The sequence below is a fragment of the Saccopteryx leptura genome, chromosome 13, assembly GCF_036850995.1.
Source record: "Saccopteryx leptura isolate mSacLep1 chromosome 13, mSacLep1_pri_phased_curated, whole genome shotgun sequence".
NCBI lineage: Eukaryota > Metazoa > Chordata > Mammalia > Chiroptera > Emballonuridae > Saccopteryx > Saccopteryx leptura.
This window is the reverse complement of record NC_089515.1, coordinates 38,402,172-38,424,705: the sequence shown is the minus strand read 5'-3', so window position 1 is coordinate 38,424,705 and position 22,534 is coordinate 38,402,172. Positions and strand designations below refer to the sequence as shown.

Genomic DNA, 22,534 nt, shown 5'->3' with positions numbered 1-22,534 from the left:
GGCAAGTCCACTAAAAAGAACTTTCAAAGATCTGTGGCACGAAATCTAAGGTTAAGAATATTTGGACGAACACAGACAGCTCTCTTGCTTTAGCATCCACATCTCAAATATTAGGAGGGTCGAGAAGTTCAAATCTGGCAACTGCTGGCGACTCTAGGAGGGTTCTGAGGCCAGAGGGAGTTTGGATCTGCTTGCGTCCAATAAGAACACCCTGGGCCGCTTCAAAAAAACGCCCTCCTTGAGTCCTTTGGTGCTGAGTTTAGCTTGGAAGGCAGGAGAAAGGATGAAGCCCACGTTTTTTATTTCAAGCTACCGACGATGGCAGCCTTTTTTGTCGGATGTGCAGTTGAGGTGCTGGCGGGAAAGACTAAGGCTCCAGGGCGGGGGCGGGCCTTCCTTGCGGAGCGGAGCTGTTCGGGAGCCTGACTGGCGGGCGAGCTCCGCCTCCTTTCTTCCACCTTCCATAAGCGTCTGGAAGGCGCGGGGCGGGGTCCAGAGGCGGAGCCCGGGCGGGATAGGCCTGCTCGGGCTCCGCCTACTTCAAACCGCTCCCTACGGCGCGGCAGGGTGGGGCCGCTGGGGCGGGGCCGCGGGGCAGGGCCGGCGGCACGGGGCGGGGCCTCAGGGACCGAGACAGCCCGCGCACTCTGCAGGAGCTGCAGCCACCGGCACCCGCGCCTCCAAGGTCTCACCGCTTCCTCTCCAGAGACCTGCGCTCGGCCGCCATGTCCGCCACGGACGAGGTTGACGGACTGGGCGTGTCCCGGCCGCACTATGGCTGTGAGTGCGGGGCTGCGGGGCGCGGGGGTTTTGGGACCGGGCTCTCTGCCTCCCAGGCGCCGTTTTCCCGGGGGCTTGGCGGGACGGTGGGGCAGGGCAGCTGTGGGCCGCGCGGACCCGGAAGAGCCGGGGCGGTGGGCGGGAGGGGCTGCGGGCAGCGAGGACCCCCGACTGCGCCCCTCGGCCTCCCAGGTGGTGGGGGGACCTGGCGGCCTCCACGCTTTCGCCGGGGCGCTCCAGCTGGAGGGCCACACCCAGCGCCGCCCGCCGCCCAGCCCGACCGAGATTGAGGGGGACGGCCTAGGGTGAGGTGGCAGGAGGATCGTGCAGGGCGTTCCCGGGACCGCAGACCGGGGCTCTGCTCGCTCTCCGTGGGCGCTGCCGCCCTCGTGCTGCCGCGGGGGAGACCCTGGGTCCGGGCTGCCAGGCCGGGGCGAGCCGAGGGGTGCGGCCCTGGGCAAGTCACTTCACCCTTCTCCGGCTTAATTCCCTCGTCAGGATTTCAAAAGTAAAAAACCCCAAAAAACAAAAAACCCCTGACTTCCTCATTTTCTGTAGTCGTCCCTGGGACGTCATTCAGCCGCCGGCGGGATAATTACCACTGGCCAAAGGGAATTCCTTTGGAGTCTCGATCTTATTTTATATTGAGAGAGTAATGTTATATTTTTAGGGTAATTTCACTCATCAACAGTTATATGTGAGATATTGTCACTTTTGTGAAATGAAAGGTAAGACCAGGCCCTGCCTTCAAAGAACGTTTTAATCAGAGACAGGTGTACAGCCCAATGATAATAAGGTATAATAAAGATAGGAGATAAGTGAACTAACTCAGTGTAAATGAGCGTGGGTGCTGACGGGCTTGGAATGAGGGGGCCACAGGTAGGGACGTTTGAACAGAGCCTTGCGGTATGCTGTCAAGTTTGACTGGGCAGGGTGGGGCAAGAGATGTGACTTGAAGAGGACAGAGCATGAACTAAGTAAGGTATGAACAGTAGGAGAGCACTGGAAATTGTGGTGTGGAGTGGGAGTGCATAGTGGTGGGAGGAAGGGTACTGAGAGGCAGGAGAGTTTCCAAAAGTAATTTGAGCTAAATTGGCAAAGACCTTGAATGCCATCCCAAGGAGTTAGGAATTTATTTTCTACCCTGGGCACCCTTGCAGAGGAAGATTACTTCCAATTTAAACTCACAGGCTTTTTTTTTCTTTCTTTCTTTCTTTTTTTAGAGAGAGAGTCAGGAAGGGAGAGAGAGGGAGGAGTGAGAGTGATAAGCATCAACCTGTAGTTGCTTCACTTTAGTTGTTCATTGATTGCTTCTTGTATGTGTCTTGACTAGGGCCTCAAGTAGAGTCAGTGACTCCTTGCTCAGGCTAGCAACCTTTGGATTCATGCCAGTGATTGTAGGCTTCAAGCCAAGGACCTTGGGAACATATGTGTCAGTGATCCCACACTTAAGCCAACAACCCTGCACTCAAGCTGGCAACCTTGGAGTTTTGCACTAGGAACCTCAGTGTCCCAAATCAATGCTATCCACTATGCCACCACTGGTCAGGCTAAGCTCGTAGACTTTTGAGACAGACTGCCTAGGTTTGAATCTGGGCTCTGCTAGTTATTAGCTGTGGGGCTAAGATCAACCTGCCTCAGTTTCCTCATCTGTAAAATGGGATTGATAGCAGGATTGTTATGGGGCTTCAATGAGAGAATGCATGTAAAATGCTTAGCCCAGGTACTGCCACTTTGTTCTCAATGACTGGACTGTTGGCTTTGGTTATTAATAAAAAGGGAAAGAAACAACATGATCAACTCTGTATTTAGAAAGAGTCTGGTGGATGGACTAGGACAGTTTTAGCCCCAAATCTCAAGTCATTAATTTTCAAGTTAAGCTAAAATATAGTACATGTTCATGTTACTGTACATTTTTTAAAAAAGTAGTAAGGTGGGTATGGTTGAAACCCCATAGTTCTTATTTTAGGAAAGTCATTGTGGTCCTGGCTATCCACACATCTACAGGTTACCCTGACTCGACGTGACAAGCAGGAATTTGATGATGTGGCATTCCTTTATCTCTCAGAAAGGTTACAGAGTCTTTTGTTTGCATTCTTTCATCTTTTAGCTGTCCTGGATAATGAGAGACTCACAGCAGAGGAGATGGATGAAAGGAGACGGCAGAATGTGGCTTATGAATACCTTTGTCATTTGGAAGAAGCAAAGAGGTAAAGGTTGGCTGGCTGGAAAGAAGATTGGGAGAAGGGAGCTGATACGTGTGAATACAGATAAAGATCTTTTGGAGTATGTTGTAGATGCGCCTGAGGGAGGCGGGTGCTTTGAAGGAATAGGTGTAGGTAGGGTATTTATCCATGGGAGCAGGTAACCTCGATGGCACTTGATTCATGAAACAGTGATGGACATTTTTGTATACTGAAAAATATCCAGATTTGTGTTGCTCTGTTTTATGCCTACAGTGCATGTTTGGGGTACTACCACCTGTGGGGGAGAAGGAGCATTTTTAGAGTTTGAAGTTCTTGGCTTTAATGTTTCATCGGGTCTTTACTGGTTTTGACTTATATATGAATTAGATTCCTTCTTGGTAGCGCTATGGGTAAGTTCGTCCATTTGGCAATAGTCAAGGACTGCTTACCAAAGGCACTATCCTCTGTGTTCTTTGTGAAGTGAACGTACGGCTGCTCTTTTCCTTTTCAGATGCTCCAAGAACTTGTGGTCTTACTCTTAGCTTATCGGTTTGCTCTCTGTAGTTTCTTTTGTTACAGTGCTGTATTCCTTTGAAGGTCCCAGGGTAGATAGATGTAATTACAGGTCAGGTGTCTTATAAATGAACTTTGGTAGAGAAGACTAGCAAGAGCTAATGGAAAGTATTTGTGATCACAGTCTAATAAAAATTGTGGATTTTTTGTTTTGTTTTTGATTTTGACAGTACATTTATTAAAGCTGAGGACAGTGAAACAAGGAAGGGTTTAGGATAGAAGAAGCAACAGGGGAAAGCCTAGATGAGGCTACATTGGCTCTCTAGGAAGTCAGAGAAAAGGGGGCCTTGGAGACAGGTTCAAGGGGTTGACCTGGGACAAACTGTCACTGCCCACTGCTCCCCTGGTTGCAAGTCTCTGGGGACCCTTCGAGTTTAGGAGATGCAGGCCTGTGGGGGAAGAAGAGTGGGATGGGAAAGAAGAGGGAGAAGAGAAACATGCAGCCTTGTTCCTGGGAGGGAGAGAGAGCATACAATCATGGATGTTATGCATGTTACTAAGAAACAAGTCGTTTTTATTTTTAATTCTGAAGATACTGAAATGCTACAGAAAAGTCCAAGAACAATACAACAAACATCCATGTACAGTATTTCAGAAGGAACAAATGTTAGCCCTTCAGATCTTTCCCTTTACTCTCAAAAAGACATGGTAGAGTTTCCTTTGTGCCCTTTCCTGGTCCCATTCCCTTTCTTCCTGTCCCTGGGGTTACCACTACATGTGTTTGGTGTGTCCTCTTTTTTTTTTTTTTTTTTTTTTAACAGAGACAGAGAGAGTCAAAGAGAAGGATAGATGGGGACAGACAGACAGAAATGGAGAGAGATGAGAAGCATCAATAATTAGTTTTTTGTTGTGACATCTTAGTAATTCATTGATTGCTTTCTCATGTGTGCCTTGACCGTGGGGCTACGTAACCCCTTGCTGGAGCCAGCGACCTGGGGTCCAGGCTGGAGAGCTTTGCTCAAACCAGATGAGCCCACACTCAAGCTGGCGACCTCGGGGTCTTGAACCTGGGTCCTCTGCATCCCAGTCCAACGCCCTATCCACTGCACCACCGCCTGGTCAGGCTGGTGTGTCCTCTTGAACCCAGACATTTTTCTGAGCTGGACGCCCTTCCAGGAGACTGGGGGAGGAGTGGGGTGGGATTAGTAATGATTTAGATGGAGAGAATTGTGTTTTTTAGTGGAAGGTTAGACAGCAGATGACTATGTTGTTAGAAAAGGGGTTAGTTCTTTTTTTTTTTTTTTGGCAGAGACAGAGAGTCAGAGAGAGGGACAGACAGACAGGAAGGGAGAGAGATGAGAAACATCAATTCTTTGTTGTGGCTCCTTAGTTGTTCATTGATTGATTTCTCATATGTACCTTGACGGGGGCTACAGTAGACCGAGTAACCCCTTGCTTGAGCCAGCGACCTTGGGCTCAAGCTGGTGAGCCTTGCTCAAACCAGATGAGCCCATGCTCAAGCTTGCGACCTCGGGGTCTCGAACCTGGGTAATCCGCATCCCAGTCCGGCGCTCTATCCACTGCACCACCACCTGGTTAGGCGGGGGTTGGTTCTTTTTAAAATTTATTTATTGATTTTAGAGAGAAAGGAAGGGAGAAACATCAATTTGTTGTTCCACTTACTTATATGCATTTATTGGTTGATTCTTGTATGTACCCTGACTGGGGATCGAACCTGCAACCGTGACATAAAGGGACAATGCTAACCCCTTGGTCGGCAAACTGCAGCTTGTGAGCCACATGCAGCTTTTTGGCCTCTTGAGTGTGGCTCTTCCAAAAAATACCACGTGCGGGCGCTACCTCGATAAGGAATGGACCTATCTATATAATTTAAGTTTAAAAAATTTGGCTCTCAAAATAAATTTCTATCGTTGTACTGTTGATATTTGGCTCTGTTGACTAATGAGTTTGCCGACCACCGCTAACCAACTGAGCTACCTGGACAGTGCAAAAAGAAGTTTTTTGTTGTTATTTTTTAAGTGAGAGGAGGGGAAAGAGTTACAGATTCCCGCATGCACCCTGACTGGTATCATCCAGCAACCCCTGTGTGTGGCTTATGCTTGAATCAACTGAGCTATTTTTAGTGCCTGAGGCTGATGCTGGGACCAATGAGCTATCCTCAGCACCTGGGGCTGACACTCAAATCAGTTGAGTCACTAGCTTTGGGAGAAGAGGGAGAAAGAGGGGAGAGGAGCAGATGTTTGCTTTTCCTATGTGCCCTGATTGGGAATCGAACCTGGGACATCCATATACCAGGCCAATGCTCTATCCACTGAACCAACCACCCAGGGAGAGGGGTTGGTTTTTTTTTTAATCTTTTTTTTTCTTTTTTTCTTTATTCATTTTTAGAGAGGGGAGAGAGAGGGAGAGAGAGAGAGACAGAGAGAGAGAAGGGGGGAGGAGCTGGAAACCTCAACTGCCATATGTGCCTTGACCAGGCAAGCCCAGGGTTTCGAACCGGCGACCTCAGCATTTCCAGGTCGACGCATTATCCACTGCGCCACCACAGGTCAGGCTAGAGGGGGGTTGGTTCTTATACAAAGTTTATAAAAGCCCCTTGAGCAAGACTATGAAGTCTTCTGCTCTTCTAGTTGTAGACTAGATCTGGTTTTGGAAGGTGAAAGAATTTGGAAGCTGCAGCTGGTCTGAGACCAGTTTGTGCTCTCTGAAGCTTGGTGACTTTGTTGAGGTGATCTAGGGGTGAGCAGGAAGAAACTCAGCTTATCCTTCTTCCCCCATCCAATTATTATTTAAAAAAATAAATAACATAAATATATATATATATTGGTTTTAGTGAGAGAGGACGGAAGAGAGAGACTGGAACATTGATCTGTTCCTGTATGTGCCCTGACCTGGGATTGAACTGGCAACCTCTGTGCCTCGGAAGAATGCTCCAACCAATCAAGCTATCCACCCAGGGCTGCTTTTGTTTTAATATTGGGTTTCTACAGTAAAATTACCTTGTTCTAGAGGCTGTCTTGACTGACACCCCCTTGCCACCACTAATCTAATTCAACATCTTATTTCAGTGAGGAAACTGAGGGTAGAGTTTACATGGTATACTTGTAGTTTTCCTTTTTATAAAAAAATTTTTTTCCTTTTAATTTTTCCATTGATCAGAGAGGGGGGTAGAGAGAAGGGAAGGGAGAGAGAAAGGTGATGGGGGAAAGAGAGAGAAAAAGAAGCATTAGCTCGTTCCACTCAGCTGTTGCATGTAGTTGTGTACTCATTGGTTGCTTCTCATATGTGCCCTGATCTGGAATTGAACCACCAACTTCAGTGCACTAGGACCTATCTACTAGAGTAGCACACTCTATCTACTGAGCCACCTGGCCAGGGCCAACTTACAGTTTTCATGATTGAAAAATAATTGTTATCATTTTATAGCAGGGGTCCCCAAATTACAGCCCGCAGGCCGCATGCAGCCCCCTGAGGCCATTTATCCGGAAGGTGCACCTCTTTCATTGGCGGTCGGTGAGAGGAGCATAGTTCCCATTGAAATACTGGTCAGTTTGTTGATTTAAATTTACTTGTTCTTTATTTTAAATATTGTATTTGTTCCTGTTTTGTTTTTTTTTACTTTAAAATAAGATATGTGCAGTGTGCATAGGGATTTGTTCATAGTTTTTTTTTATAGTCCAGCCCTCCAACGGTCTGAGGGACAGTGAACTGGCCCCCTGTGTAAAAAGTTTGGAGACCTCTGTTTTATAGAGTGATTCTTTTATCTATCTATCTATCTATCTATCTATCTATCTATCTATCATCTATCTATCTATCTATCTATCTATTTATTTGTAAGAGAGACAGAAAGAGGAACAGACAGACAGGAAGGGAGAGAGATGAGAAGCATCAATTCTTTGTTGTGGCACTTTAGTTGTTCATTGATTGCTTTCTCATATGTGCCTTGACCAGGGGGTTCCAGCTGAGCCAATAACTCCTTGCTCGAGCCAGCGACCATAGGGTCATGTCTGTGATCCCATGCTCAAGCTGGCAACACTGTGCTCAAGCTAGTGAGCCTGTGCTCAAGCCGGATGAGCCCATTCTCAAGCCAGTGACCTCGGGGTTTTGAACCTGGGTCCTCAGTGTCCCAGGCTGACACTCTATCTGCTGTGCCACTGCCTGGTCAGGCCATTGGTTGATTTTTTTTTTTTAAAGGAATGGTATTTTTTTTTTTATTTATTGATTTTTAGAGAGAGGGGAAAGAGAGAGAGAGAGAGAGAAGGGGGAGGAGCAGGAAGCATCAACTCCCATATGTGCCTTGACCAGGCAAGCCCAAGGTTTCGAACCGGCAACCTCAGTGTTCCAGGTCGACCCTTTATCCCACTGCGCCACCACAGGTCAGGCTGATTTTTTTTTTTAATTAAATGAGAGGTGGGGAAGCAGAGAGACAGACTCCTATCTGCACCCGACTAGGATCCACCTGGCAAGCCTTCTACTGGGGAGAGGCTCTGTTACTTGGCAACCAAGCTATTTTAGCACCTGAGAGAGGCCATGGAGCCATCCTCAGTGCCTGGGGCCAACTTTGCTCAAGGCATTCAAGCCATAGCTGCAGGAGGGGGTTGGGGGATGATGGCTGCTTCTCCTGTGTGCCCTGACCAGGAATTGAACCTGTGACTTCCACACTCCAGGCCAATGCCCTGCCACTGAGCCCACCAGCCAGGGCCCATTGGTTGATTCTTATATATGCTCTGACTAGGATTGAACCCGCAACCTTGGTGCATTGGGATAATGCTCTAACTGAGCTACCTGAGCAGGGCTAGAGTGGTTGGTTCTTAACCAGGCATGTGCATTAGAATCACCTAGGCAACTTCAGAAAAATAGATATCCAGGCCTTATCACAGAGATTCTCTTTCAGTAGATCTGAACTGGAAGGTGCAAGCACCTGTATATTGTAAATGCTGCTAGTTCAGATGGTTCCCCTAGTTGAGAAACAAAATTTTAAACATTTTTAGAAGTCTGCCTTATGCTGTGATATAATAGCTTGAATTGAATAATGTTTTTATTGTCACATTTTTTTTTTCAGTTGCTGCGCTAGCAAGGCATTTGTCAGGTGTTTTTTCCAGATAGGAAGGTAGCCCATTTCCTTTATTATTATTATTATTTTTAGATTTTATTTTTTCACTTTGAGGAGGGGCAGGAAGCATCAACTTCTGTATGTTTCTTGACCAGGCAAGCCCTGGGTTTCGAACCAGCGACCTCAACATTCCAGGTCAGTGCTTTGTCTGCTGCGCCACCACAGGTTAGGTGATAGCCCATTTCCTTTAGAACCTGTCCAGAGGGCCATGATCCCATGAGATGTTTTTTAGTAGGGTGTTTTTGCATACTTAGGAGGTACCTAAAGCAGTGAGACATTTGTGATAGTCTTTATTTTTTATGCTTTGGTTATGAGGGAGGGCATAATAGTGGCATATTTGCCCTGGTATGCTTTACCCCCTGGCCTGGCATCGTGGAAATGTGCTTGGTCTATTTTATGGAGGCCATCATGTAGCATCTGGATGGGGTGATTTATTTTTTTTTTTTTAAAGCTTTGATTAGAAAATCAACTTTAGAAGCACCTATTTAGATTTTCCAGCTAATTAGGGTTAGGAAAAGAAGCCCAGAATGTCATGCTGAGAAAAGAGGACTGGATCCTTGTCAGCCACCTACTATAGCTGCTGCCACCTCTGAAAAGTTGGGTGAGGTGCACCACAGACAGATCACATGCTCTTCCTCATGAGTGTGGGGATTCAGCTCCAGTTGTCTCCTACCCTGGAGAGCTGGGCTGTACCTCTGTGCTGCTCGAGGCCCTCTTTCCCCTCTAGCACAAGCCCATTTTGCCTTTTGGATTGGCCCCATCCTGTTTCCTTCATAACCTGCACCCCTCCCAAGTTGGAGGAGCCCCAAGGTTTGGAATTTACACCGGCTCCAAGGCCAGGAAGAGAGATCAGAGAGATCCAAGGGAGGAAAGGTTCCCCTCTTTAGTTCTATTTATAAGAATGCTACTCCGCCCACTAGAGCTCCACCTTGTAGTACAGTGGCCCCATTGTGTATCCTAGGGTACTCCGTTTTCTCGGGTACCTGTAACAGAGCTCTTTAGTGGAAAGAGGAGAGTGTGCAGAGTGAATATGAATGTGTGGAGACAGTGCATGTAAGTAAGTGTGTGTAGAGAAATGAGAGTGTGTTGTGGTTGTGTTTCCCCAAAATGTTAACTGGGAAAATTTAGGAGTGAATCCATAAAAGTATGTACTGAGAATGGTGGGAAATAGAAAATATAGAGTTTCTACTTTTCTTTATTGTTTGGAGAGGAGCGTCAGTGAGAAACTTAAGTTCTAATGAAATATCTAAGGATATAGGGCTTGTGGTTAAGGGCTACAGAGCAGATCAAGGACTTTATAAAGAGAGACATCTTAAATTACATATTTATGCTCAATTGTGGGTTTATTTTTATCCTTTTGCCTATTCTAATTGGGCTTTACATTTGTTTTGGCTAAGGAGCAGTAGAGATGAATAGCATTTTTATGCAAGTGAAGGAGGTGAGATTTAAATATGTGAGGTGTATAGTAGGTATTCAGGTGTTGCACAGGAGGAAGTTATAGATCAGGAAAAATAGATCAAGTAAAAAAAAACACACACAAAAAAAACAAGGAAGGGAACACACTAGGCAGGGCAGCCGGAAGGTAAGGAGACTACTATGAGTAATACTGGAACGGGATTAAATTCAGTTAGGTTGAAGGTCACAGGAAGAAGGTTAAGCAGTCTCCCAGGTAGGATTAGGATTCGGTCCTTCAGAGGCTTGCTGATATGCCTTTTCTACCAGTCATTGGCCACCTTCCTCCTGCTCAGTTTCTATACCCCAGCTCAAGGGGCAGGGCACCCCCCCATCTCCTCTCCTTATAGAAGGGAAAGTAAGGGCTATGGCTGGTTAGAGACTGTCAGAAACTACATGGTGTTAACAGGAGCTTAGCCCTAAATAGAGGCACTTTACCTTCTGTAATTAGGGGAGTAGAGAGCAAGTATCTTGGAGAGAAATCAGGTCTTGAGAAACACACTCTCTTTTGTGTATATATCTTTTTTGTTGGCATCAAACCCTTTCTGGGATGGGCTCTGCAGATCCTCTCTAAGTGGGACCAGAATTCTAGTAACATCTGGAAAGATCCAGGCTGGCCCTCTCTGATCCTGAAAACAGAAGTTAAAGACATGAAGAGGCAAGAAAATGAAAGGGATAGGTGAGGTGACTAGGAAGAATAGCTTGCCACCAGCTCTGGAATTTTACAGCAGAGGAATATCACTTAAAGATTGAGGGAGGGGGTCATTTTTAGGAGGTGACTCAAGCTCTTCTTTTACAGATGAGAAAACTAGTTTAATCTCCTCCGGAGACCCAGTGTGATTAAGGGGCTGCATAGCACATGGCTACTTAGTGACATGTTGGGACACCCAGCTGGGTGCATTTGTGTATTCATAATTATCAAGGGAGGAAGTCAGGGGTGGGGTTTATTCTTAACTCTTAAAATGCTGACATAGATGAACAGCTATTCTCTCTTCTGAAACTTAATACAGCTGCCTTAGGTTCCATGGTAATAAATGAATTGCGTATTTGTTACAGGCCCTGGCCGGTTGGCTCAGTGGTAGAGCGTTGGCCTGGCGTGCGGAAGTCCCAGGTTCGATTCCCGGCCAGGGCACACAGGAGAAGCGCCCATATGCCTCTCCACCCCTCCCTCTCTCCTTCCTCTCTGTCTCTCTCTTCCCCTCCCGCAGCCAAGGCTCCACTGGAGCAAAGATGGCCCCTGCGCTAGGGATGGCTCTATGGCCTCTGCCTCAGGCGCTAGAGTGGTTCTGGTCGCAACATAGCGACGCCCCGGATGGGCAGAGCATCGCCCCCTGGTGGGCATGCCAGGTGGATCCCGGTTAGGCGCATGCGGGAGTCTGTCTGACTGCCTCCCTGTTTCCAGCTTCAGGAAAAAAAAAAAGAGAGAGAAAAAGTGTATTTGTTACAAAGTGTTTCAAACTAAAAGCACTTTCCACATTGTATCTTCCAATGTTATAAATGGGAGGAAATGAGTTCCTAGTGTGGCCATCAAAAGCTTTTTACTTATCTGTATGGCTGAGATAGCAAAATTTACAATTAAGAAATGTGCAGAGTGCCCTGGCCAATTGGCTCAGTGGTAGAGTGTCAGCCTGGCGTGCAGAAGTCCCGGGTTCGATTCCCAGCCAGGGCACACAGGAGAAGCGCCCATCTGCTTCTCCACCCCTCCCCCTCTCCTTCCTCTCTGTCTCTCTCTTCCCCTCCCGCAGCTGAGGCTCCATTGGAGCAAAGATGGCCCGGGCGCTGGGGATGGCTCCTTGGCCTCTGCCCCAGGCACTAGAGTGGCTCTGGTCGCCCCCTGGTGGGCGTGCCGGGTGGATCCCGGTCGGGCACATGCGGGAGTCTGTCTGATTGTCTCTCCCCGTTTCCAGCTTCAGAAAAATACAAAATAAATAAATAAATAAATAAAATAAAGAAATGTGCAGAGTAATCTGGTAAATATTAGGCAGTCAGCTATCTAAGAAAAGTCATATAACTGTAACTCATAATACTTATAATTAAGTAAAACAGGACTTGAAAAAGTGATTAAAACGTCTTTGAAAATCTTGAACTTCAACATTATGCGAAGTGAAAAGACTGAGGACTTTCAGTTTTGGCAGGTGAGAGTTCTGAGTCTGGTTTTCCAAGTTGCTTTACCTCAGGGAGTGAGCCTAAATTTGTCCTTTGCGGAATGAATATACCATGTGTTTTAGGAGTTGCTGTGAGGGTTATGTGCCTGTCACAGTGTCTAAACATGATGAGGTGTTAATAAAGTTTTCTGGGGAATATTCTGGGTACTTTCAATGTCCTAAAGCTGGCCCTAGTTTTTTCACTTCAGACATAAGCTTTTGTCTTAAAAAGGAAACCCAGCAGGAATCAGAGGCTACCTCTAGGAAGTGGAATTGGCGTGGACGGTGTGAGAGGACTGTTCCTGTTTATTTAATGCCTTTCTGCAGATTTAAAATGATTTTTACAACGATCATGGGTTTTATAATAAAAAAGGAGTTAAGTCAAGGGAAAAACTGTCTAAGTACATAAATTTTAGATTGTTGTAATCACAAATTCCGATTTTAAAGATTGGTATAGTATTATTTTTAAAAAAATATTTTTTGGATTTCAGAGTTAGCAGAGAGAGAGAAGGGGGCAGGAGTGGGAAGCATCAACTTGCAGTAGCTGCCTGTAATATGTGCCTTGACGGGGCAAGCCAGGGTTTTGAACTGATAACCTCAGCATTCCAAGTCAGGGCTTTATCCACTGTGCCACCATAGGTCAGGGGTATAGTGTCATCTTAATGACTATTTTCAGTGGGTACATAGTATTTACTGTTTATTCCAGTTTAATGTTATATTGCTTTGTTTGCTGGGAAAGTTAACTGTTTTCTCATATATTTGTTTAGCAATTTATTTTAGTATGCAAATCATGGATGGTTCTCTGTCTTCTGGGGTCATGGTATTAACTTTTGTGAGCGCTCTTACAATACAGATGTCCTACAGTTAATACTGTATTGCATATTTGAAAGTTGCTAAGAGAATATATCTCAAAAGCCCTTATCACAAGAAAAAATATATTTCTTTGTAACCACATATGGGATGCATACTAACTGGACTTACTGTCTATATAAATATTCAATCATTATGCTACAAATATTTTCCCTTAATTTTTTGGGTTTTTATTCACTTACAGTTTAAAATTTTATGGCATTTACATGTTAATATTTCTATTTATAATTTCTTTTGTCAATTCACTGTCTAGATATTAATTTCTGTAAAGCCTTGCTAAAATTTGAAATTTCATAGTTACCTTTTCATAATTAAGTGACTTAATTTTTTTGTTTGTTTGTTTTTTTAAATTTTTATTTTATTTATTCATTTTAGAGAGGGAGAGAGAAAGACAGAGAGAGAGAGAGAGAGAGAGAGGAGAGAGAGACAGGGGGGAGGAGCTGGAAGCATCAACTCCCATATGTGCCTTGACCAGGCAAGCCCAGGTTTCGAACCGGTGACCTCAGCACTTCCAGGTTGACGCTTTATCCACTGCGCCACCACAGGTCAGGCCGTGACTTAATTTTTTAAAAGTCTTTAACTCTCATGGTTGTTTCTAAATTATTGTATCATTTAAAAATAATTTTATGGCCCTGACTGGTTGGCTTAGTGGTAGAGCACTGGCCCAGCAGGTGGATGTCCCAGGTTCAATTTCTAGTCAGGGCACACAGCAGAAGCGACCATGACCTTCTCTCTCTCGTTCTTCCCCCTCACCCAACCCTGCAGCCATGGCTCAATTGGTTCCAGTAAGTTGGCCCTTGGTGCTGAAGATGGGTGGCTCTGTGGAGCCTCCACCTCAGGCACTAAAAATAGCTCAGTTGCTGAGTATGGCCCAGATGGGCAGAGCATTGGTCCCAGACAGGGTTGCCAGATGGATACCAGTTGGGGCACATGCCGGAGTCTGTCTCTCTGTCTCCCCTCCTCTCACTAAAAACAAAAAAAATTTTATTACTACTATTAGCAATTGCTATCTGCTTTCTCAGCTGTTAAACTATATGCATATAGTTCTACTTCCAGACTTTTTATTCTGTTATGGTGAACTCTATTTCATTTTTCTTTTCTTTTTTTTTTTTTCTTTTCTGAAGCTGGAAACGGGGAGAGACAGTCAAACAGACTCCCGCATGCGCCCGACCATCCCGGCACGCCCACCAGGGGCGATGCTCTGCCCACCAGGGGGCGATGCTCTGCCCCTGCGGGGCGTCGCCCTGCTGCGACCAGAGCCACTCCAGCGCCTGGGGCAGAGGCCAAGGAGCCATCCCCAGCACCCGGGCCATCTTTGCTCCAATGGAGCCTTGGCTGCGGGAGGGGAAGAGAGAGACAGAGAGGAAGGAGGGGGGGGTGGAGAAGCAAATGGGCGCCTCTCCTATGTGCCCTGGCCAGGAATCGAACCCGAGTCCCCCGCATGCCAGGCCAACGCTCCACCGCTGAGCCAACCGGCCAGGGCCTATATTTCATTTTTCTTGAGAAAATGTTCATGACTTCATTTTCTTATACTTATTGAGAAATAACATAAGAAGCTAGCTTGATTTCACTCCATAACAAGTAATTTCTTTTTACACTTCACTTTTTTATGATTTGAAACTTGTAAAATTCTTGTTTCTTGAGGTTTCCCCAAAGAATATATTAGAGTTGATGTTGGCTTAGTAATTCTGCCCATACTCTGAGACTCTCTTGATTTATAGTGTCTTTTCTGTTTATTTTAGCTCTAGGAAATTGTTATACCTTGAATAATGAATTAGTTCTGATTCATCAGTTAGTTCTGTCTTGGGGTGCCTATTATTAGGTTGGATCTGCTGTCTGCTGTATGGCTGCTCTTCATTTCGTTCGTTTATCTTAGTTAAATCAGCATTCTAGGTTCCGTATATACATCTGCTTTTCTGACTGGATTTTCTACTATCTTAATTTTTTCATTGGTTCTGTTAATGCTAGTTGCTTTGTCTTATTGCAATTTTCATTTTGACTGTTAACTCATTTTCTCTCCCTACTTTTTTGACAGTTGAGTAAATAAATGGTCTCTGATTAGTTCTTTTTTTTTTTTTAACAGAGGCAGAGATAGACAGGGACAGACAGACAGACAGGGACGGAGAGAGATGAGAAGCATCAATCATTAGTTTCTCGTTGTGCATTGCGACTTCTTAGTTGGTCATTGATTCCTTTCTCATATGTGCCTTGTCCATGGGCCTTCAGCAGACCGAGTAACCCCTTGCTGGAGCCAGCGACCTTGGGTCCAAGCCGGTGAGCTTTTTGCTCAAACCAGATGAGCCCGCGCTCAAGCTGGCGACCTTGGGGTCTCGAACCTGGATCCTTCCGCATCCTAGTCCGACGCTCTATCTACTGCGCCACCGCCTGGTCAGGCTGATTAGTTCTTGAAGAATAGTGTGACACAGAAAATTATCCTTTAAAGGAGGAAAAAAGGAGCTGGTAGCCAAGAGAATTGGGTTTAATACTCTACCAATTTCCATTATTTTTAATAAGTCTTTTTTTTTTTTTTTTTTTACAGAGACAGAGAGAGAATCAGAGAGAGGGATAGACAGGGACAGACAGACAGGAACGGAGAGATGAGAAGCATCAATCATTAGTTTTTCGTTGCACATTGTGACACCTTAGTTGTTCATTGATTGCTTTCTCATATGTGCCTTGACCGCGGGCCTTCAGCAGACTGAGTAACCCCTTGCTCGAGCCAGAGACCTTGGGTCCAAGCTGGTGAGCTTTTGCTCAAACCAGATGAGCCCACGCTCAAGCTGGCAACCTCGGGGTCTCGAACCTGGGTCCTCAGCATCCCAGTCCGACGCTTTATCCACTGCGCCACTGCCTGGTCAGGCTATTTTTAATAAGTCTTGGAGTGGATGTGATCACAGGAAACCAGTGTTAACTGGCCAGCTTACGTGTATGAATTGTCCACCGAAGTTGGGAAAGTCTGATTAGGCGAAGTGGACGATTAATTTGACCTAATTTGGCATATATTACTTCTGTTCTTAGAGGTCAGAGTAACAATTTTATAAATGAAAATACAGTACAAAATATATTTTAGGGCCTAAGTTGGCATGTTCTAGGAACTTAATTTTCTGGCCTTATATAGTGACCTGTCTCTGATTTCTGTAAAATTCCTTCTGCTTCACAGGTAAGCAATTTGGGGATACCTGTTGGTAACAGGAACTGTTTTGAACATTTTTAAGTCATGTAGTATTTTGATGGACTCCTGGTTGCTCTCAATTGAGGCTGCTAAATAAACCAGTTCACAGGAAGTATTTGTGTAAAAAAGTGTTGGTAGGCAAAGTGAGACTATCCGGAAGTGATTCATATTACTGGGCTGTTTGTTTAATGTGGGACTTGGTTGCCTAGAGACTATATCTTTGAGCAAGCTGAATAAAGTGCCACTTATGCAGAGGTTCAACAAATCAGGATTCTGCTTCTTGATTTTTCTTCTGGAAGAGCTCCTAGTAATCTGATTGATACCTGTGCTTTTAGAGTATGTGAATCAAAGACTCCTCCTACACATATAAATGAAACATCTGGTTAGTGGTTTATTTTAAAGAGATTTTACTTGCTAAAGATTGAATTTTTTTTATTTTTATTTATTTTTTTGTTTTCTTTTTTTTGTATTTTTCTGAAGCTGGGAACGGGGAGAGACAGTCAGACAGACTCCCGCATGCGCCCGACCGGGATCCACCCCCGACTGGGATCCACCCGGCACGCCCACCAGGGGCTACGCTCTGCCCACCAGGGGGCGATGCTCTGCCCCTCCGGGGCGTCCGCGACCAGAGCCACTCTAGCGCCTGGGGCAGAGACCAAGGAGCCATCCCCAGCGCCCCGGGCCATCTTTGCTCCAATGGAGCCTTGGCTGCGGGAGGGGAAGAGAGAGACAGAGAGGAAGGGGGGGGGTGGAGAAGCAGATGGGCGCCTCTCCTATGTGCCCTGGCCAGGAATCGAACCCGGGTCCCCCGCACGCCAGGCCAACGCTCTACCGCTGAGCCAACCGGCCAGGGCCTCCCCGCTTCTAACTTCAGAAAAAAAAAAAAAAGTTTGTGACCTGGCCAGATGTTCAGTTGGTTAGAACAATATCTCAAAGCTTAGAGGTTGCTGGTTTAATCCCCGGTTAGGGCACACACAGCAACAGATCAATGTTCCTGTCTCTCTCCCTCTCTCTTTCTTTCTCTCTCCCCCCTTCTCCCTCTAAAATTAATAAACATTTAAAAAAAGTTTGCTTACAATTGTATGTTGAAAAAATTAATTATTTTTCAATAAGTCATTTTATTTTAGAAATCTTAATACTTTAAGTACCTTCACAACACAGCTACAAGAAAGCCAAAAAAAAAAAAACCACCCAAAAACTCGAAAACCCAACCCTGCCATTTGCCTCAATGTCAGTGTCCTCCTCCTCTCCATCCTCCTCCTCCTCATCAGTACCATTTATTGTGCACTTACGATGTGCTGGGCACTTTACATGTATTGTCTAATTAGTTATTCTTGAAGACCCAGAAGGTGCTTATTCTTATCTACATTTAGCAGATAAGAAAACAAAACTCAGAGAGGTTGACTTGCCCATGTAGTAAGTGGTTGATCCAGATTTCAGGTTTGGCGCGGACTCTAAAGCCCTCTTGCTCTGCTTCCCTGGGTCAGGTTGCTACTGCAGTACTCCTGCTTCTAAAAATAATACTGACAGCAGCCGTAATTACCAGTGATTAAGCAGAATGATGATGTAGTAATTTACATACAACATTAATGTGAATAGGCATTATTTTTATTTAAAGGAGTGAAAAGTGAGTTAGAATCCCTTGTTTCAGGTCATGTGAAATCAAGCCCAGGTCTATGTGACACCAGCTCCTACTGCTGTCACCCTCTACAGGTACTGACTGTCTTTCACCTGCCACTCTGACTGTATGAGGGCAAGTCTCTGATTTTCATGTGTTTTTGTGTCTAACTACATTATATTGTTGGACTCTGTCTCAGACTTTTTTTTTTCACTTTTCTTTAATTGATTTAAATTTATTGTGTTTACATAGATTCAAGTGTCCCACCGAATACATCCCCCCGACTCCCATGTTCCTCTCAACATCCCCCTTACCCCCCTCCCCCAATGCCTTCCCCCCTTCCCTCCATAATTTGCTGTCCTGCTCTCTATAACGCTGTTATGTATATATAATTTCACCAATCTCTTTCCCTACTCTGATCCCATCCTCTCATTTACTTTCCCTTTGCTTTCTCTCTGGTCCCTGTGATCCTGCCTCTGCCTCTATTCTCCTCAGTTCACATTGTTCACTGGATTCCTCAAATGAGTGAGGTCATATGGTATTTGTCTTTCTCTGCTTGGCTTATTTCACTTAACATAATAGTTTCCAGGTCCATCCATGTTGTTGCAAAAGATAAGATTTCCTTCTTTTTCATGGCCCCATAGTATTCCATTGTGTATATATACCAGAGCTTTTTAATCCACTTGTCCACTGACGTACACTGGGGCTGTTTCCAGATCTTGGCTATTGTAAACAATGCTGCCATAAGCATGGGGAGTGCATTTCTTCTTTTGAATCAGTGATTTAGTGTTCTTAGGTTATATTCCTAAAAGTGAGATGGCTGGGTCAAAAGGCAGTTCTATTTTTAATTTTTTGAGGAAACGCCCATACTGTTTTCTACACTGGCTGCACCAGTCTGCATTCCCACCAGCAGTGCAGGAGGGTTCCCTTTTCTCCATATCCTGGCCAGCACTTATTATGTGTTGTTTTGTTAATGAGTGCCATTCTGACTGGTGTGAGGTGATATCTCATTGTGGTTTTAATTTGCATTTCTCTAATGATTAATGATGTTGAACATTTTTTCATCTGCCTATTGGCTATCTGTATGTCCTCTTTGGCGAAGTGTCTATTTCTTTTGCCCACTTTTTGATTGGATTGTTTATCTTCCTGGTGTTGAGTTTTATAAGTTCTTTATAAATTTTGGTTATTAACCCCTTATCAGACATATTGTCGAGTATGTTCTCCCATTGTGTGGTTTGTCTTTTTATTTTGTTCATATTGTCTTTAGCTGTGCAAAAACTTTGTAGTTTGATATAGTCCCATTTGTTCATCCTTTCCTTCATTGCACTTGCCCGTGAGATAAGTCAGCAAATACAGTGTGTCCGTGAAGTCATGGTGCACTTTTGACCAGTCACAGGAAAGCAACAAAAGATGATAGAAATGTGAAATCTGCACCAAGTAAAAGGAAAACCCTCCCAGTTTCTGTAGGATGATGTGGCAGCATGTGCGCATGCGCAGATGATGACGTAACACCGTGTATACAGCAGAGCAGCCCACGGCCATGCCAGTCAAGATGTGGATGGTACAGAGGAAAGTTCAATGTGTTCTGTGGCTTGCTAAATTCAAATCCGTGACCAAAGTGCAACGTGAATATCAGTGTGTTTATAACGAAGTGCCACCACATAGGAATAACATTACTCGGTGGGATAAGCAGTTGAAGGAAACCAGCAGTTTGGTGGAGAAACCCCGTTCTGGTAGGCCATCAGTCAGTGACGAGTCTGTAGAGGCTATACGGGATAGCTACCTAAGGAGCCCTAAAAAATCTGTGCGTGAGCCCACATTGAACTGCACTGAATAGGTATGAAACTGGGAGAGTTTTCCTTTTAATTTGGTGCAGATTTTACATTTCTATCGTCTTTTGTTGCTTTTCCTGTGACTGGTCAAAAGTGCACCATGACTTTACGGACACACTGTATGTTGCTGCGAGAGATGTTGGAGAGCTTACTGCCTGTTTTTTTTCTAAGATGCTTATGGTTTCATGACTTACATTTAAGTCTTTTATCCATTTTGAGTTTTTTTATTCACTGCAGAGCTGAAGGCAGTGATAGACTCATTTATAGTTGCTCAGTGTTTGTTGATTGGTGAAAGGTCTGTGCATCTGTGCCTATAAGAAATACAGTAAGCTTAAAATCTGAGTTAAGTGATTTTCTTTTTTTTTTTTTATGATTTGAGAGAGAGACAGGAAGGGAGAGATGAGAAGCATCAACTCATAGTTGTGTCACTTTAGTTGTTCATTGGTTACTTCTCATATGTACATTGACCATGGGGCTTAACCTGAGCCAGTGACCCCTTGCTCAAGTCTTGGGCTCAAGCTAGTGACCTTGGGCTTCAAGTCAGGAACCATGGGATAATGTTGATGATCCCACGCTCAAGCTGGACTGGCCCTCAGTCAAGCTGGTGACCTCGGGGTTTTGAACTCAGCACCTTAGCATCCTAGGTCGACAGTCTGTCCTCTGTGTCACCACTGGTCAGGCCGACTGCTCAGGCAGAGTCAAGTAATTTATTTTATTTTATTTTATTTTTTTTGGTGAAAGGGAAAGAGGGAGACAGGAAGGGAGAGAGAGAGGTAGGAGAGATGAGAAGCATCAACTCATAGTTGTGTCACTTTAGTTCATTTATTGTTTTCATATGTGCCTTGGTTGGGGGGTTCCAGTTGATCTACTGACCCCCTTGCTCAAGCCAGTGACATTGGGCTCAAGCCAGCGACCATGGAGTCATGTCTGTGATTTCATGCTTAAGCACGCAATCCTGTGCTCAAGCTGGTGAGCTCATGGTCGAGCCAGCGACCTCAGGGTTTTGAATCTGAGTCCTCAGCGTCCCAGGTTGATGCTCTGTTTACTGCACCTCCATGGTTAAGTGATTTTTATAGGTGTCTAGAAACATGATAATTGGCCTGTGATAAATGTGTATGTTTAACTTTTTTGACCTGACTCCCATTCATTGAAACAGTCTCTCTGAAGTGGAAGTGAATGAAGTAGAGGTTATCAGTGACCCTGGGGAGGACAGAGAGTTCCCGATTAGGTTTGGGTTTTTTCCCCCATAACCTGGTATTTTCTTTTGATTCACTTTAGAAAGACTTTCCTTCTTTCCAATTGCTTGTTTGTGTGCAGGTTTTCTTTTTTTATTTTAATAATGACCTCATGCAGACAGGAGTGGCAAATTGGATTGGAAATTGCCTTGGATCATTTGGTAAGAACTGTATTTTTTGGTATTGTGGGTGGAAGAAAGGCCTGTCTATTTCTTTACTCAGAATACCTTCCTGTTGACTCATTGAAAATCATAACAAAAAGCAGAAGGGAGCATTGGAAAGGCAGCTGCCAGCCCAGGGCTTGGCTTCTGTTAACACAGATGTTTGGGGACTGAGAGAACTCTGGTTTTCAGAAAAATTATGAGACTTTATCTACAGTAGACAGAAATACTGCTATTTTGATAGGTATTTATCCATAAAGTAGAAAGTATCAGTCTGTTGCTAGGGATCATTAATTAAAAGCATAAAAAAACTAAAAGTAGCCCTGGACAGATAGCTTGGTTGGTTAGAGCATCGTCCCAATATGCAAAGGTTACAGGTTTGATCCCTGATCAGGGTACATACAGGAACAGATTGATGTTTCTGTCTCATTCTCCCTTCCTCTCTCTAAAATCAACCTGGCAATCAGTCAAACTGAAAGGTATTTTCCTGATGGGATTAATTAGTGTTTCTGAAAACTGAAGCAGAAGAAACTGAAGTAATAGAGAGAGGGAATGGGGCAAAATCAGAAAAGGAAAAATTGGAAAAAAAAGAAGAAACTGTGCTTGCTTCAGCAGCATGTACACTAAAATTGGAACGATTACAGAGATATTTAGCACAGCCCCTGCGCAAGGATGACACGCAAATTCATGAAGCATTCCATTAAAAAAATGAGAAAGAAAAAAAAAAGATCATTAAAGATAGAAAATGAGGCCTGACCTGTGGTGGCGCAGTGGATAAAGTGTCGACCTGGAAATGCTAAGGTTGCCGGTTTGAAACCTTGGGTTTGCCTGGTCAAGGCACATAAGGGAGTTGATGCTTCCAGCTCCTCCCTCCCTTTCTCTCTCTCTGTCTCTCTTCTCTCTCTCTGTCTCTCCCTCTAAAAAAATGAATAAAAATGAATAAAAAAAAGATAGAAAATGATTTTAAAATAAAATTTAAGTGGAAAGTATCATAGTATAGATCATTTTACTAGGAATAGCATCGCTGATGACCTTTAAAACCACTTAAAGGATACAGAAGTTACTACTTGGATGACTGTTTTTCTACCTTGAGGATAATATTGTATCAGTTTCGACAGTGCTTCTTAATCATTGATAATTTGAAAAGGTAGTGCTAGATATTTGCTTGACTTTGGGGATTTTCCTTGAAAAACTTGAGCATTCTGCCTGACCAGGTGGTGGCGCAGTGGATAGAGCAGCGGTTCTCAACCTGTGGGTTGCGACCCCAGCGGGGTCGCCTAAAGCCATCGGAAAATACATAATGCATATCAGGTATTTACATTCTGAATCATAACTGTAGCAAAATTACAGTTATGAAGTAGCCACCAAAATTATTTTTTGGTTTGGGATCACCGCAACATAAGGAACTGTATTGCGGGGTCACGGCACTAGAAAGGT

The 22,534-nt window shown here is 44.6% G+C and overlaps 1 protein-coding gene and 1 non-coding gene across 2 annotated transcripts in view; both read left to right on the top strand.

The window, feature by feature from the left end:
• The first annotated feature begins 621 nt into the window (after positions 1-621).
• IQGAP1 (IQ motif containing GTPase activating protein 1) overlaps positions 622-22,534 on the top strand; it is a 112,874-nt gene continuing 90,961 nt past the window's right edge. Inside the window, exons 1-2 of the mRNA XM_066355761.1 lie at positions 622-780; positions 2,891-2,990. Coding sequence (XP_066211858.1) covers positions 726-780; positions 2,891-2,990 — 155 coding nt within the window. The 5' untranslated portion in view covers positions 622-725. The remainder of the gene's footprint in view (positions 781-2,890; positions 2,991-22,534) is intronic.
• LOC136385121 (U6 spliceosomal RNA) lies at positions 21,697-21,804 on the top strand. The gene has a single exon (XR_010747731.1). It is a non-coding gene; the product is annotated as a U6 spliceosomal RNA (small nuclear RNA).